At 38.5% G+C, this 17,571-nt stretch overlaps 1 protein-coding gene across 3 annotated transcripts in view; it reads left to right on the top strand.

Moving 5' to 3' along the window:
- MELK (maternal embryonic leucine zipper kinase) overlaps positions 1–15,900 on the top strand; it is a 70,159-nt gene extending 54,259 nt beyond the window's left edge. For all 3 annotated transcript variants that reach the window (XM_065907992.1, XM_065907993.1, XM_065907994.1), the window contains 5 exons: positions 4,829–5,060; positions 7,965–8,061; positions 9,251–9,419; positions 12,535–12,638; positions 15,375–15,900. In XM_065907992.1, coding sequence (XP_065764064.1) covers positions 4,829–5,060; positions 7,965–8,061; positions 9,251–9,419; positions 12,535–12,638; positions 15,375–15,552 — 780 coding nt within the window. In that variant the 3' untranslated portion in view covers positions 15,553–15,900. The remainder of the gene's footprint in view (positions 1–4,828; positions 5,061–7,964; positions 8,062–9,250; positions 9,420–12,534; positions 12,639–15,374) is intronic.
- Positions 15,901–17,571: the final 1,671 nt, after the last annotated feature.

A 17,571-nucleotide genomic window follows, 5' to 3' on the forward strand; every position in this document is an offset into this window, starting at 1 on the left:
TTTTGTGTATTGATCTTATATTCAGCAGCTTTCATAAACTCTTAAATTCTTATACTTTATATGCTCTTTCACATATTATGAAAAATTAGCTGTGGATGATAGTTTTGTTACTTCCTTTCTAATTCTCATGCCTTTAGTGTCATTTTATTACTGTATTTAGTAGTCCTAACAATATAGCAGACATTCTTGTGTTCTTCCCAACTGTAGAATGAGGCTACTAATATTTTATCATTAAATACGGTGCTTGTTTTTTCTTTTTCATTCCCCTTCCCCCTCCCTTTCTCTGTTCTTCTTTCCCTTTTCCTGTTACCCTCCTTTTCCCTCTCTCTTCTCTGTGCCTCCCACCCCATATTTTTCAGACTAAGAAAATTTTCTCATCTATCCTGGTTTGCTTAAAAATTATGGATCTCAGTTGCAGGAAAAAAGATTAGATAGAATTCATCTGTTGAGATAATCATCTGGCTTTGTTCTTTCCATTTGTTAATGTAGTATATGTTATATTAATAGATTTTATTTGAAAACAATTTTGCATTCTTTAGATAAGCCCAGTTTGTCACGATGCATTGCTATCTTTTTTACATGTTGCTGGGTTTAGTTTACTATAATTTTCATTTAGAATTTTTGCTTCTATGTTCTTAAGTGAGATTGGCCAATTCATTCTTAAATGACTTTTTTTTCTTTTGAAAATTTTAGTTTTGCTAAAGTAATACATAGGTATATTCATCTTGTGAAAAAATTCAAACATTACAGAACTATGTTGAATAAAGAATGAAAGGCTTTCTTCCCCGTTCTTGCATCCCATCCCATCTTATATTAATTGTATCTGATTGATATTAAGATTATAATTTGTCTTTTATTTTATTTTTTTTTAATTTGTCTTTTAAAATTATTTGGAACATAGTCTCTCATTTTTATTCCCTGAAATGGTATTTAAGAGCTATTAATTATATTTTCCTTGAATGTATGATGGAGCTTATGTAACTATCTGGGCCTGGAATTTTTCTGTGAGAAGCTGGTCAACTACTGATTCAGTTTCTTTTGTATTTATAGGACTACACAGTATTTCAATTTCTTCCTGTCAGTTTGGTGAATTTTTTTTTCTAGTGTCCGCTTCTTTTAAGTTTTAAAATGTTTTGGCATAAAATCACTGGATGCTATGGTCCCATGAACCTTTCACTCATTCTCCTCCAGTAGTTAATTTTGCATAACTGTGGTACAATTTTTTTTGGCCCTATACATTTTTAATTTCATAAATTATATTTTTAGAATGTAATGCTATTGATATTTGTTTTGATTGACTCATATTTTACTTCATTTACTTACCCTTCTTATCTCTCAAATCCTCATTCTAGAATTATTTTTTTTCTTCCTGAAGTGTATCCTTTAAAATTTCCTTTAGTGGAAGTCACAATTGATGGCAAACACTCTTTCTAAATTGACTTTTTTTCACTTTCATTTTTGGAATATAGTTTCTCTGTATATTGATTTCTAGTTTATCAGTTATTTTACACTTTTCATTTTGAACATATTATTCCACTCTCTTTTTTTCCCCCCTCTGTTCTCCTAGAGATCTGTTTATTTTTTAATTAATCAAGAATTGTTTAATTGCTAAGTCATGTCCAACCCCGTGAACTGTAGCCCACCAGGCTCCTCTGTCCATGGGATTTGCCAAGCAAGAACATTGGAGTGGGTTGATTTTCCTTCTCCTCCACTGTCTTCTTGCTTCTGCAGTTACCACTGAGTAATCAGTGTCAGCAAATTTGCCAGCAAATTTGGAAAACTCAGCAGTGGCCACAGGACTGGAAAAGGTCAGTTTTCATTCCAATCCCAAAGAAGAGCAATGCCAAAGAATGCTCAAAACTACCGCACAATTGCACTCATCTCACACGCTAGCAAAATAATGCTCAAAATTCTCCAAGCCAGGCTTGGAGAACCATAAACTTACAGATGTTCAAGCTGGATTTAGAAAAGGCAGAGGAACCAGAGATCAAATTGCCAATATCTGCTGGATCATCGAAAAAGCAAGAGAGTCCCAGAAAAACATCTACTTCTCTGTTATTGACTATGCCAAAGCCTTTGACTATGTGGATCACAACAAACTGGAAAATTCTTCAAGAGATGGGAATACCAGACCACCTTACCTGCCTCCTGAGAAACCTGTATGCAGGTCAAGAAGCAACTGTTAGAACTGGACCTGGAACAATAGACTGGTTCCAAATAGGGAAAGGAGTACGTCGAGGCTGTATATTGTCACCCTGCTTATTTAAGTTATATGCAGAGTGCATCATGAGAAATTCTGGACTGGATGAAGCACAAGCTAGAATCAAGATTGCTGGGAGAAATATCAGTAACCTCAGATATGCAGACACCACCCTTATGGCAGAAAGTGAAGAACTAAAGAGCCTCTTGATGAAAGTAAAAGAGGAGAGTGAAAAGGTTGGCTTACAACTCAGCATTCAGAACACTGAGATCATGGCATCCGGTCCCATCACCTCATGGCAAATACATGGGGAGACAATGGAAACAGTGTCAGACTTTATTTTGAGGGGCTCCAAAATCACTGCAGGTGGTGATCGCAACCATGAAATTAAAAGACGCTTGCTCCTTGGAAGGAAAGTTATGACCAACCTAGACAGCATATTAAAAAGCAGAGACATTACTTTGCCAACAAAGGTCCGTCTAGTCAAAGCTATGGTTTTTCCAGTAGTCATGGATGGATGTGAGAGTTGGACTATAAAGAAAGCTGAGTGCTGAAGAATTGATGCTTTTAAACTGTGGTGTTGGAGAAGACTCTTGAGAGTCCCTTGGACTGCAAGGAGATCCAACCAGTCCTTCCTAAAGGAAATCAGTCCTGAGTGTTCATTGGAAGGACTGATGTTGAAACTGAAACTCCAAAACTTTGGCCACCTGATGCGAAGAACTGACTCATTTGAAAAGACCCTGATGCTGGGAAAGATTGAAGGAGGGAGGAGAAGGGGCTAACAGAGGATGGGGTGGTTGGATGGCATCACCGACTGGCATGCCATCGCATGGCATCCATGGGTTTGGGTGACTCCGGGAGTTGCTGATGGGCAGGGAAACCTGGCGTGCTGCAGTCCATGGGGTCGCAAAGAGTCGGACAGGACTGAGCGACTGAACTGAATCAGTGTCAGTCAGGTTGCTTTCTCGTTAGTCTTTTCTCCCTGGCTCTTTTCAGGATTTTCTCTTTGCTTGGGTGTTCTGCAGTCTCGCTGTTAGGTGTACTGTCTGGGTGGGTGGTGTCTGCTAGAGTTGTACAACCTGGTAAATACAGATATGATTTCTTTTTGTTTGCGATTCATTGTGTTTCCTGTATTTGAGGATTTGTATTTTTAATTAATTTTATAATATACCTTGAGTAATTACTGCTTTTTCATTGTCTCTTTTACCTATCTCTGGAACGTGTAATAGATACATGTTAGACCATAGAGCTTCGTCTTCTGTTTATTTTAAATTCTCTTTCATATATCCCGTATCTTTCTCTCTAAGCTGTAATCTAGATCGCTTCAGATTTATTTCACATTCACTTTCTTTTTTCATTTCTATCTGCTATTTGACATGTCCATTGAATTTTTCATTTTTGTCATTGCATTATTTCTAGAGATTTTTATTCTTTTTTCAAAATTGCTTTAACATTTCTCTTTTCATGTTTTTAATTTTCTATTATTTTGAACATATGAACATATTTATGTTCTGTACTTGATAATTTTAATATCTTACATCTTTTTGGGTCTGTTTCCTTTGTTTCTTTTTTCTCCTGACTTTTGCTCATGGTGTCTGTATCATTTGTGGTTTTTTTTAATAGGCTCATTTTTCTGGAGCTCTTTGGGAATGCTTTGCGACTTGGATTAAGGGTTGAGGTCTTAGAATGTGCTGGATTGAAGCTTTTCTTTCAGATAGGAATTGTGTTTCCTTTTGTCATGTTCCTGGAATACAACCATTTAGGACTAGAACTATTTTAAATTAAATTCTAAGGCTGAAATTTCTGGGATATGAATTTGAGCTCCAAACCTGTGTGAAGACTGTCCTGTGGTTACTTAGCAGTTGTTAAAGGAAACTCTCTTTTCTTCCTCAGAGCCATAGCCAGGACAGACAGGTTTTTTTGCCAACTCCTTTACAGGGCAGGTCTGAATTTATCCCCCCTTTCATTTTCGTCCTGGCCCCTCCTGGCTTACCTGGAAGCTCGGCTCTAACTCAGCACCTCGCATAGGTCTCATCTCCTGCTGTAGGTTATGCGAGAGAGTGGGCAGGTGCCCTTAGGGCAGCAGACAGTTGCAGCCTTGATTACGTTTCTGCATTCATGCTTCTCTTTTTCGTTTGACCTCTGAGGATTTTCCTATCTTTTTTGCAAGCTCAACCATAAATTTGAAAGGATTAAGACATATCTTCTATGCAACATTTCTGTTAGAACATTTTAACATAGTTTTTCTGTGCTGGTCATTGACTAAACTTTTATTTCTTGGTACAAATTAAAAACAAACTGGCAGTCTAGATATGGGAAGCAATTCTTGGGGATTTATTTGTGGCCATCCTCAATTGCCTAGAATCTGGGTGTGTTTGATTAAATACATCTTGAAACATGTTGAAAATTACCTGTCAATAGACCAGCCTAAAGTGATCTACATGTACTAACTAAAGGGAACTGAATATACATTTTCAAATTTCCTGGTATCACCAATAATATCCTTTTGATAGTGTTTCATTTTAATAAAAATGGTGCAAGGTAATTTGCAAATGATTAAGGCATGTTGCAAAGAAATTGACTTTTCTTCTTCAATGTGCTTTATCCAGTAACTTTTTTTTTTTCCAGTTTGCCAAGCGTTGGACAGAATCAAATGGCCTGGAATCTACATCATTAACTCCAGTATTATGCAGGGCATCTGCCAATAAGTTAAAGAACAAAGAAAATGTATATACTCCTAAGTCCACTGTAAAGAATGAAGAGTGCTTTGTATTTCCTGAGCCAAAGACTCCAGTTAATAAGAACCAGTATAAAAGAGAAATACTCACTACACCCAATCATTACAGTACACCCTCAAAAGGTATTTGCTGTTTAGATTAAACAGTAGCAAAATATCTCGAGATTCCTTCTTCTTACCTTGCTAAATAAGCATATAGCAGATCAGAAATGGCTAGCATTGCCCTCAGGAATTATAGGAGAAGCCAGGCTGTTTTTTAAGCATATGTTATTTGCATTAGTTGGAATGAAAGCATATTAATCAACTTCAGATTTTTCTCAAATGTTATTAAGTTTTTCTCTTTCCCACATTTATAGAGTTGAATCATAGCATCATAGAATGTTAAAGGTGAAAGGCAAGTTATTGCTTATTTAATCCCCTTACCCTTTTCACAGCTGAGGAACCTGAGGCTCCGATGAGTGAAGGGGTTTGCCCAAGGTCGTACATGCAGGCGGAGACCTTGCTTGCCCCTCTGCCCCCGCATAGAATGACTCCATTCAAGTCTTTGCTGAGCCCTTCTTACTCGTCTGGAGCTCCAGTTCTGGTGTCTGATCCTGTTCTGCCTGTTCTGTTACTGATGCCCTTCCGGATACCTAGAGCTGCGTCCATATTACAGATCTCTCATTTACCTTGATTTCCTCTTCATTTTAATCATCACCATTCAAGCTGTTTCCTTGGTGACATCTCCGTGTTTTGATTGCTGGTCTTCTCTGGGCACATTCTGTTTTGTCGCTCTGTTTAAAACACAGTGCCTAGGACTGAGTCCAGCGTCTAGTACGTGGTCTCACCAGGATGAGCCAGCGCTCTGCCTCCCCGTGGCATGGCGTGGCATGTAGCTGGAGCTGCGCTTGGTATCTGTACCCGCTCGGTGCCTGCCTGCATGCCAGGTTGCTTCAGTCTGTCTCCTCTCTGCAACCCCATGGTCTGCAGCCCGCCAGGCTCCTCTGTCCATGGGATGCTCCAGGCGAGAACACTGGAGTGGGTTGCCATGCCTCCTCCAGGGGATCTTCCCGACCCAGGGATCGAGCCTGCGTCTCTCATGTCTCCGCATTGGCAGGCGGGTTCTTTACCACTAGTGCCAGCTGGGAAACCTACCGCCCGGCATATAATGGGGGCCTTTTCTGTTGAATGAAGAAATGAATAAATTAGAGAGAGCCTGAAGGGATTTTACTTACTGTGATCTAGCCTTTGTCACTTTAAAGAATTGACACCTAAACGTTATTAGTTTTCTTTCCAGCAATTGTGACCTACTCGTGTGTTACGTTAAAACCTTAATGAATCCACACTGTGAAACATTGCCTTGTGCATGGCTGCCCACATTCTGCCATTGTGTTTCCAGCTTGCTAACTGACTGATGGCCAGTTCTAGAGTCTACTTCTTATGTATAAAGACATTATGAAACACTTGGTGAGAGTATTTGCTGGAAGTTGTGTTGATAGCATTATCCAGTTGAGGCAACACTTTCCCTAAAATCATGAGACTGGTTTGGTGTGATGTGTGGAAGCCTGTGATTATTTATGAGTGTTAATGAGATAATATTTGCACATAGTAGGACCTCAGTAATTGCTGCTGTTGCATCGTATCTCTTTCTCTTATTTCTCTTAACATACCTATAAGGTCCTTTGTGAGTCGTGAGGTTGGGCAGGGAACTAGAATGGACCTTTAACTCATCTTAACCCATTCAGGACTTTTTTTTTTTAATTATTTTTAAAAAATAGTCCCTTCTATTATTGACTTTAAATAAAAGATTTATATAATTCTGAAAATTTTGAAAATATAGGTAGTTTGGAACTTATAATCTTAAAGTGTCATTAATTTACGTATCTTGTCCCTGTGAGAGATTACATTGGTCAGAAGCTGTTTTTGGCCATTTTTCTTTAAATATAAGGGCTGTCAAGAAAAGCAGTGGCTGAAGCCCCAATTGATAGCCTCCATTAGCACTTTGCATTTTACTTTTGCTCTGAGTCATTTTCTTAATATTTATTTTTTATTATTATTTTGCTGCTCTGGGTCCTCATTGCAGCATGTGGGATCTAACTCCCTGACCAGGGGTCGAACCTGAGCCACCCACACTGGAAGCATGGGGTCTTAGCCACTGGCTCACCAGGGCAGTCCCTCTGAGTCATTTTTTGACCTAAGAATTAGTTTTATTTTTCTGAATCCTGTCTAATCCATTTAATGAGAATTTGTTGAAGGGTAACTATGTATGTTAGTAGATACCCTCAGTACACAAAGATGAAAACTCTTTTCACAGGTATTGCTGATTAATCTTATTTTCTTGTTCTTGGGGAACCAGTGAGAGTAATGCTATATAGTCATAAATAAAACAAAACCCCTGGTCTCTGTTTAAAACCATGGTATCTTATATTTCTAAGCAGGATACAACTTTTAGATCATGAACAAAAAGTTAGCTAATTAGCAGTAACCAGATTGTTAATGCAGATTTGTCACAAACTATATCAGTTGGAAATACACTGCTAGAATAAAACCCCAAATTCTGCAATGTGGAGTATAAAAATAACTAAAGCTTACAACCTCTGTAATAACTTTTGTCAGCTTTCACAGGGGACTGTTCTCTTTGCCTGACAGGAGTTGAGAGGGCTATGAATTGAGTTAACACCTCTCAGTAATATATCAATTAAAGGTATAAATACAGATTGACTTTTATTTATAGAAAAGAGAATCAGTAATCATGAAGTATTATTTATATGTTCTATTTAGATTTGTTATGTGATATTTATAACAAAATCATAAGCATGGTTTTACAGTGAAAAAAAGCAGAGTCACACTTGTAAAGCAAGATAATTTTGTTTTTATTATAAATCACATGGAAACATTTCTTTAAAGAATTAGAGTGTTAACATCACTGGGCAAGTGATTACAATATTTCTGAGCCAGTGAATGAGGTGATACATGCATTATCGATAAAAATTTTGAAACCATAGCATGTAAGCTACATATGGTTTGTATTTGTTGTTTTTCTAATAGCTGGAAACCAGTTCCTGAAAGAAACCCCAATTAAAATGCCGGTAAATTCAACAGGAACAGAGAAGTTGACAGCAGGAGTCATTAGCCCTGAGAGGCGGTAAGTGTTCAGTTTCTAAGACTCTTGCTCTTTAGTATCTGTAGCCAGGTTTCCTTTTTTCACATATGATAAATCCAGTTAAGGTAAAGCAGCATGTGACTTCTGTCGAGGACTGCAGGAATGTCTGTGTAAACGTCGTCTGTGGTCATCACTGCGTCTGTTGACACTGCCTTCCTCGGGGCAGCTGTGAGACTCGGCAGCAGTAGGACTGACACCTTGACTTAAAATAGAGCAGGGGCCTCTTTGGCGACTCAGTGGGAGAGCACCCCCTGCCAGTGCAGGAGACGCGGTTTGACCCCCGATCTGGGGTGATCCCGCAGGCTGCAAGGCCGCCAAGCCTGGGAACCCCAACTACTGAGCTTGTGTCGGTCCTGGGAACTGCAGCTGCAGAAGCCTCCCCGAGAGGGGAAGCCACGTTCAGTGAGAAGGCCACACACTGCCGCTGGAGAATGGGCCCTGCTCGCCACAACGAGAGAAAAGCCCGCGTCACAGTGCGGCCCCAGCACAGCCAAAAATAAACAAATAAAATAAAATAAAAAATACAGCCGGCTGGGAGGCTGGGGCCAGGCCTCCTGTGCTGAGGCCCATCTTTCCCTACACTTCTGCTAGTGGAGTGTAGATGTCTTCTAACAGGGCAAAGAGTCAGACACGATGGAGCAGGCACGCGTGGCATTATTACTCATTTTCTTGATATAATGAGATTGTGGTTGTGTAGGAAAATATTGATACATTGATGATGTGTACTGAAGTGTTTTATTTTTTATTTTATTTTTTTTTTTTTCTGAAGTGTTTTAGAATAAACGGTTGTGATAGCCTCAGATGGGCTACTTTGATGGCTTATTTTTAATATATTTATTATATTTACATAAAGAAAGCAAATGTGACAAAATATTAATATAATAATCTAGAAGGATATGTGAGTGGTTGTTATGTATTTTGCCCAACTCTTCTACAGATTTGACATTAAAAATAAAAAAGGTAGGGGAAAAATAATCTTGGCATTTGGCTCGGGGGACAGGTGATGACTGCACTCGGGTGGGAGATGGCGTTCATGCTGCCTGCAGAGTAAGATGGTCTGCCCTGGGCATACGTGGCACCCGGCCGGCCGGACAAAAGCACCCCTGTGAGGGGCCAACAGGTGGACGTCCGGCTCCTACTCATGAGGTTTTTGGTTTTTTTTTCCCCTCAGGTGTCGCTCAGTAGAACTCAATCTCAACCAAGTACATGTGGAGGAAACTCCAAAAAGAAAAGGAACCAAAGTGTTTGGGAGCCTCGAGAAGGGGCTGGATAAGGTTATCACAGTGCTTACCCGGAGCAAGAGGAAAGGCTCTGTCAGAGATGGGCCGAGAAGACTAAAGGTAGGTGGGCTGGAGTTCTTCAGGGTGGATTTCAGAAGCTGACTGCTAATTGTACTATTTTTTTTTCCCCAAAGAAAAACTGAATGCGTGCATTGATTAGTATTTTTAATGTACTTATTCATCTGTTTAGCTAATATGTACATATTTTTTGAGCACCTAAAGTATACATGTTACTGTGCAGTGGGCTTAATGCAGAGGTAAATTAGATACAGTTGGTCTTTTGTGGGGACAAATAACTGAAATTGAAATATTCAGGTTCAGATGGGGGACTAATCTCAGAGGCAACGTGGAGATGAGGAAGCATGGGGTGATGTGAGGAATAGTCTTAAGGGTGGGAGCTTGTGCTGAGCTGTCCTCTTTCTGGTACACAGAAGAGTCCCTGACACATGGGTGTGTTTGTAGGCCCTCACAAAATATTTGAATGCAGGGGAAGTTAATTTGAACTTTGAGTGTGGTGTGTGTGAGGAGAATAGCAACAGGCCCGGAAGGGAGGCTGGGTGCCTCAGGGGAGAATGTTCTGAGATCCCATTTACGTTCTGTCTTAAAGTGAGAGAAGATAGGACTTCTCCATTAGTGTCTGTTGCCTTGTAGAACTTACATAATTCACTGGAGTGTTATGTTTCATATGTCTGTTTATTAGGCATATTTTATCCTTTTATCCTGAGATTTCTCTAGTTGGAGACAGTTGTGAGGTATTTCAAACCCTGACACTGGGATTATGAAGATCATATGTCATTTCTATGAGAATAGTAAATAAAGAAGATTAAGGAAACTTGTCCAATTATATACATTATTGAGATGCTAAGCAGTTATCAAATACTAATGGATAACATCCTTGAAATGTTCATTCACCTATGTAAACTGTTTGGAACTTGAATGCATTTTTCAGTAGGAACTGCTGTGATATTAGTTGGCTTTCTAGGCATTTCCCAGTGCTTCCAGAATGTAGGAGAAAAATGACAAGATAGGAATGAGAAGCCTGGGTTGCAGCCTCAGCTTCATACAGTGTAGCTTGGCTAAGTCATTTGATCTCTGACTTTCTCAATGTCTTTATTCATAAAAACTGGAGGGAATGTCTGCTCTGGCAGCTTCACAGAATTGGGGTATGTAAACAAGACTGTGTGAAATGCTACATTATATGAAATGCTTTGTCAGTGTTGAGCATTTTAACCCCAGTGTAGCAGAACCACAGTTCTAATTAGCACATGCCGAGCTTCTAAAACTTTATATAACTTTGGATCTTTAACCCTTTCTAATGTTTAAAGTTTTTCAGAACTGAACGACTTGCTTTAGGAGATTAACCTCATTTTTCCACCTGGTTGTTAAAAATTATAAACTTACAGAAAATTAAAAGGATGGTACAAAGCTATTTTCCTAGTGGTCCAGTGCTCCCACTGCAGGGAACATAGGTTTGCTCCCTTGGGGAACTAAGATCCCACAAGCTGTGAGATAGGGCAAAAAAAAAAAAAAGGTAAAAGATGGTACGAAGAACACCTTAGCTTTTAAAGATAGCAAACCTTATGTGGTTAAGCCCTCTTTTAGGAAGCAGTCTTTACAAATCTGAATTTTAAATAGATAAAATAAGATCACTTCTTTATTTTACAAAGGGAATCACTTGAATTGTGATTTGAAAGTGTGTAGTTTGTTATTATCTTGAAAAGACCAAGTTAATTTGGTGAAAAAAGACCTGAGTTGGAAGCCAAGAGACAGAGGAGTTTGTCCCAGCTGTGCCACTTGTTCCTTTTATAACCTGAAACTGAGGTTCCTGAACGCCAGTCATTTGACACTCACCTTTATATCGGCCTATCAGTGTATAATCTACACTGTTATTTTTCTGATACTTACTTTATATGATGCATTTTAGTATATGTGCTGCCAAAGTGAGCATTATGTGATGCAGAATTAAAATAGATTTAGAGATATAAATGGCATACAATAATCTGCATATATTAAAAATGTAAAATTCATATACTTTGGCATACATAATGTACTTGTGAAACCACCACAATCAAGATGACTAACTTTTTAAAAGCTTGTATTTATTTAAAAGGAAACCATATATTATTAGTTTTGCTAATTATATTTTTCTAAATCAGATTGGAACAAATACATAAAAATATTTATCTGGGGAGTTCCCTGGTGGTCTAGTGGTTCAGGCTCCATACTTCTGCTGCGCTGGGTACAGCCTTGGACTCTTGTCAGGGAACTAAGATCCTGCATGCTATGCAGTGTGACCCAAAAAAAAGTATACATGTACCACTTAGAGTTATAAGTCCAGTTATGATTTTTTATCACATTTTGGGAAACCCCATCTTAAGAAACTTGTATTTCTTCTTTGGGTCATAGGTTCTTCATTTGAAAAGTAAGGTAGTGGGTTCTTTTCCACCTCAGCATTTTGTTATTTATGAAAAGAACTTAAATCTTAAAGACATAGAAGGTATAATTTTGTTTGACAGTAAAGGTAGTACTAGGAAAGCAGGGATTCTTGTCCCTGGGACCTATTAAAACAGTGCCTGGCACCTAGTAAGCCTTCAATAAATAGTTGTTGAATGAATGGATGGAATTAGGAATTAGGAATGAGATTATTTCTGAGAAGTATGCTGTGAGTGAATGAGAAAAACCTGTTATATTCATTCCTTCATAGAATTGTCATAGAATCAACTCCTGGGATTCTATAAAGTTCCTAAAGTAATCAAGAAAGAGTTAAGGAAACACATCCAACCATATACAAGTGAAATTTTCTAGGGCATTTGTTTTCTCACAGTTTATACTGCAGGAATCTTTATCACAGTGCAGGAAGGGGGAAATAGGTAGAGCTCAGAGAGATAGACATTATTTAATATTTATTTACTTATTTAAAAAGCTGGTAGGAGAGGAAGATGCAAGTATAAAAATGATGATATGGAGGTTATTACTAATAAACATGATTTCTTTAGGTTCTCCCAGTACCATCTCAGTCCAACTTACTGAGAGTTGGTTGTAAATTCTGTTTGTCTTGAAATACTTCCACTTGAAATGGTACTATACTGAGGAGTTTGGGATCTCTAAATCAGATAGGATGGTCTTTGTGTTGATGTAAGGATTTACTTCTCACCCTTCCTTTTTCTTTTTTAAGCCTCACTATAATGTGACTACAACCAGATTAGTGAATCCAGATCAACTCTTGAATGAAATAATGTCTGTTCTTCCAAAGAAGCACGTTGACTTTGTCCAGAAGGGGTAAGAAGCATGTTTGCATCTATTACTTGATGTCTTTTGAACTCTGAGAAAATATAGTTTTGAGTCCCCTCTCCCCTTATTAAAAATATGTATTTCTTCCATCTCGTTTTTTCCAAAAAAGCTTTTTTGATAGTCTGTGTTAATAATATATTTTCTTTTGATTTATATGGGCTTTAGAAGTTTTTTAAGTGACCATATTGTCACCATGTTCAAAGTTAGACTTTTCAACATAGAAAAATCTGAATTTCTTCCAGTTTTCTCTTGCATCTTCTATTTTTCTTTAATGTTTTGCTTAACAATAATATTTCTAAGTTGTAATCTAAATTTATGAGATACCTCAAACAAGTCAAGGAGATACACACACACACACACACACACACACTCCTCTTTATGATGTCTATGTGATAGGATTGGTCTTCAGTACTTTAGAAAGTATGTCACTTTATCTCTTTCCCACTGTTGAATGAACTGCCATCAAAACCTCCTGGGTCATGATCTCATGGTTTGGACAGCCAGAACTCTTCTGGTTACTTAAGATGTTCATATTTCTAAGCATTTCCACTTATGTCTCTCTAAAATTTCATTATTAAAGCACTAATAGAAGAATAAACTAGAAGAATGAAAAAACTGACTTAAAACTCAGCATTCAAAATACTAAAATCATGGCATCCAGTCCCATCACTTCATGGCAAATAGAAGGGGGAAAAAAATGGAAACAGTGACAGATTTTATTCTTGAGCTCTAGAATCACTGCGGACATGACTGCAGCCATGAAATTAAAAGACTCTTGCTCCTTGGAAGGAAAGCCATGATAAACCTAGACAATGTATTAGAAAGCAGAGATATCACTTTGCCAACAGAGGTCTGTATAGTCAGAGCTATGGTTTTTCCAGTAGTCATGTACAGATGTGAGGATTGGACCATAAAGAAGGCTGGGTGCCAAAGAATTGATGCATTCGAATTGTGGTGCTAGAGAAGACTCTTGAGAGTCCCTTGGGCTGCAAGGAGATCAAACCAGTCAATCCTATAGGAAATCAACCCTGAATATTCATTGGAAGAACTGATGCTGAGGCTCCAATACTTCGGCTACCAGATGCAAAGAACTGACCTATTGGAAAAGTCCCCAATGCTGGGAAAGATTGAAGGCAAAAGGAGAAGGGGGCAACAGAGGATGAGATGGTTGGATAGCATCACTGATTCAATGGACATGAATTTTAGCAAACTCCGGGAGATAGTGACGGACAGGGAAGCCTGGTGTGCTGTAGTCCAAGGTTGCAAAGAGTTGGACTTGACTTAGTGACTGAACAAGGACAAAGAAGAGCCACTAATAAATTAACAAAAATATTTAAACAAACAGTCAATAGAAGATTTTAAGAAAGAATCTTTTGCAACAGTAATTTTACTTTTCACTATCTCTAAGTGTTGGCAAGCACTCCTTATGTGAACCCTGGCTTTCTTCTTCAGATGTCATTAGAACACATCTAACCCTGAGTTGCTCTTCATGCTTGGGGTTTATTCACAGTTGCAGAACCTCTCACTGCATCTGTATGAGAAAGCTTTCAATTATTTTTCCTTTAGCATATAATCTGTCAGGTCACTAACTGGCTATTAACCAATAATCTGTTCCTTGAACTTCCTGATCCACCCAAAGGTCTACCTTGATCCCTTATTTTTCTTTTTATCTTACCTGTTTTTACTTTCTTTGTGACAAAACAGAATAACGAACTTTTCAGTGGTGTGGTGTCACTAATCTCTGTTACATTCCATTGCTGTCTTTTCCCAATGAGGAAGAATCACGTTTTATCTTTGATGTGACTACATCGCTCTGTGCTTCCTCTTCCCATCAGGAACCTTAACTGCAGGGTATACCTTATGGCATTTCTTGTATCAACTGCTTATTTTTAATAGATCAAGCCCCAAAGGATGCAAGTAAGAAAAAGAGCGATATATTTTATAACTCTGCCCTAAAGTGTTGTAATGATCATAACCTCTTATTACTATTAGAAAATAGGGCTTCCCTTGTGGCTCAGCTGGTAAAAGAATCTGCCTGCAAAGTGGCAGACCTGGGTTTGATCCCTGGGTTGGGAAGGTCCCCTGGAGAAGGGAAAGGCTACGCACTCCAGTATTCAGGCCTGGAGAATTCCATGGACTGTATAGTCTGTGAGGTTGCAAAAAGTGGGACACAACTGAACGACTTTCGCTTCACTATTAGAAAAACCTCAAAAACGTGTTTCTTACTAGCCAGTTGGTGGCTTCAGCTTAATTTGTATGAAAGACAGAAGTTTCTGATGAAGTACACAAAATAAAATATTCTTCGTATTCCCTCTGCTTTCTTTTGTTGTCAGCATTGTGGAAATGGCCTAACGCTTATAGGTTACACCATTGAAAGAGTTGCATAAAGGATGCCAAAAAATTTCTTAAGCATGAATGGCTTGTATAGCTATGAATAAAGCACTTTTCTTTGGAGCAAGGGAGAATTCTGATATAAGCCTTTTCAGCTTTTCTTTTTTTTTTTTTTTTTTAAAGATTCTGGTTCAGCTTTTGGGGAAACACTAGTCATACTCCATCACTAATGCATAGCTAGGTCATCTGGAAACTGTAAGCAGTACTACATTGCTTAATATGAAATCATAGTTCATTGTCCCCACTGGCCTCCTAGAGGCTTAGAAATCTCTTGTATTATACAGAATATTCATGATCCTCCTGCTAACTGGCTTCTTACCTTGTTTTTCACAGCTATACTCTGAAGTGTCAAACACAGTCAGATTTTGGCAAGGTGACAATGCAGTTTGAACTAGAAGTGTGCCAGCTTCAAAAGCCTGACGTGGTGGGTATCAGGAGGCAGCGGCTTAAGGGTGATGCCTGGGTTTACAAGAGATTAGTGGAAGACATCCTGTCTAGCTGCAAGGTTTAATTGATGGATGGTCTCCTTCCTGCTTGATGAGTATGGGTGTGATACAGCCTATGTGGAGCCTGGTGTGATTGGTTTGATTTTTCAAGTCCACTGGAAGTACAAACTCATGTCTAAAGAGATGTCTCAAAGACCAATATCTTTGTTTTTAGACAAAAGATCCTATTTTGTGGGTGAACCTAAGGCAAGCCCATCTGTCATTATCTATTACTGTCTTTTTAAATCATGCGCTTTATATATTAATAACTGTTTACTTTCTTAGAGTCACTTTCATACATGAATGTAAGCTCTTAACTATGTCTTCTTTTTAATGTGTAATTTCTTTCTGAAATAAAATCATTTGTGAACATAGCAGGCTTCTCCTCTTCTTTGATTTTGATCCAAATAAAACCTCAAATGGCTTCTTGACTATTAAGTAGAGACTATTTGGAGTATGTTTTATCTGTTATCAAATATGCCTTGGGCAGAAAAACAGATAAGAATTCATTTGCATAATTTTTTCCTGTCTCTGATTTAAGTAGGATTTATTGAGATCGTTAACTAAGTCACAGCTGTGGTTACCAGAGTTAAACAACACATTTAATGTGTTGAATAAAAGAGTGTTGACGTCAGTAAGTGTGTTCACTCAACAATGATAAGTATCTGAACTATGAACCCCCATGAAATGTTACTTTATAGTAATTTTCCATAAGTCTCAAGATTGGCCTCAAATTTGTCTTTTTATTTCATTTTACTGGTCTCTAAAGGTCAACGCTAAAGTTATATTTGTATGGATTTTACGAGTTAAACTAGTTGGAGAAAAAAATAGCAGTGTTTCTAGTCAGTAGTGAGGAAATGTTTTATCATTCATTTGTTCAGTAAACATTTACTAAGCATCAGGTTCTAGGACTGAATATCAAACTGTCTAATAAACTCAAGTTCAGTCTGTTAGCAGGTTGTGTATGTGTGAGTCACTTCAGTCACGTTCATCTCTTTGTGACCCTGTGGACCGTAACTCGGCAGGTTTCTCTGTCCATGGAATTCTCTAGGCAAGAACGCTAGAGTGGGTTGCCCTTCCCTTCTCCAGGGGATCTTCCTGACCCAGGGGTTGAACCCCCATCTCTTACACCCCTGCATTGGCATGTGGGTTCTTTACCACTAGCGCCACCTGGGAAGCCCATTAAAAGGGCAGATGCATATAAATCAACCAGTACTTACAGTGTGGAGGGCATGATCAACTTTGTCTGGAGGAGTAAGGGGTGACTTCTTGAAGGAAATTGTATTTGGTCTTGAAAGATACATGAGTTCAATAGAGAGAGAACACCGTATGACATTCTTGGCAGCATGAGTGTGCAGAGGCATGGGATGAAAATGGCTTGTGTGTTTAGCGTACAGGCAGAAGGTGCTACAAGGAGGATAGCGGGAGATGAGGATTCAAAAGTTTAGCTGGAAATAAGCGACAAAAACTTGAAGGCTCCACTAAACTGTTTTGATAAAGGAGTGCTGTCAAGGAGTTTAAAATTTTTTTATAGCAGCTTTACTGAAAAACAATTCACATCCTGTAAAATTACCGCTTTAAAGTATGCAGTTCAGTGGTTCTTAGTATATTCCCATTGGTGCAACCATCACCACAATCTAATTTTAGAGCGTTTTCACCACCTGAAAGAGAACCTTTGCACCTGTTAGTGGTGACTCCCAATTCCCGACCCCCCCACAGCCCCTGGCAACCACTAATCTACTTTCTGCCTCTGTGGACTTGACTACTGTGGACATTTGATATAAATGAACTCTTATATGTGGCCTTTGGGGTCTCGCTTCCTTCAGCTTAGCATAGTATTTTTAAGATTCATCATGTTGTAGCATATTTTAGGACTTCTTTGTGTTTTACTGCTGAAAAATATTCCATTGTATGGATATATCACATATTTATCCATTTATCAGTTGATGGGTATTTGGGTTGTTTCTGTTTCATGGCTATTATAAATAGTGCTGCTCTGGATATTTGTGTACAAGTTTTTGTGTGGACATAGGTGTTCAATTCTC

Source organism: Muntiacus reevesi, chromosome 17 (genome assembly GCF_963930625.1).
Source record: "Muntiacus reevesi chromosome 17, mMunRee1.1, whole genome shotgun sequence".
Lineage (NCBI taxonomy): Eukaryota > Metazoa > Chordata > Mammalia > Artiodactyla > Cervidae > Muntiacus > Muntiacus reevesi.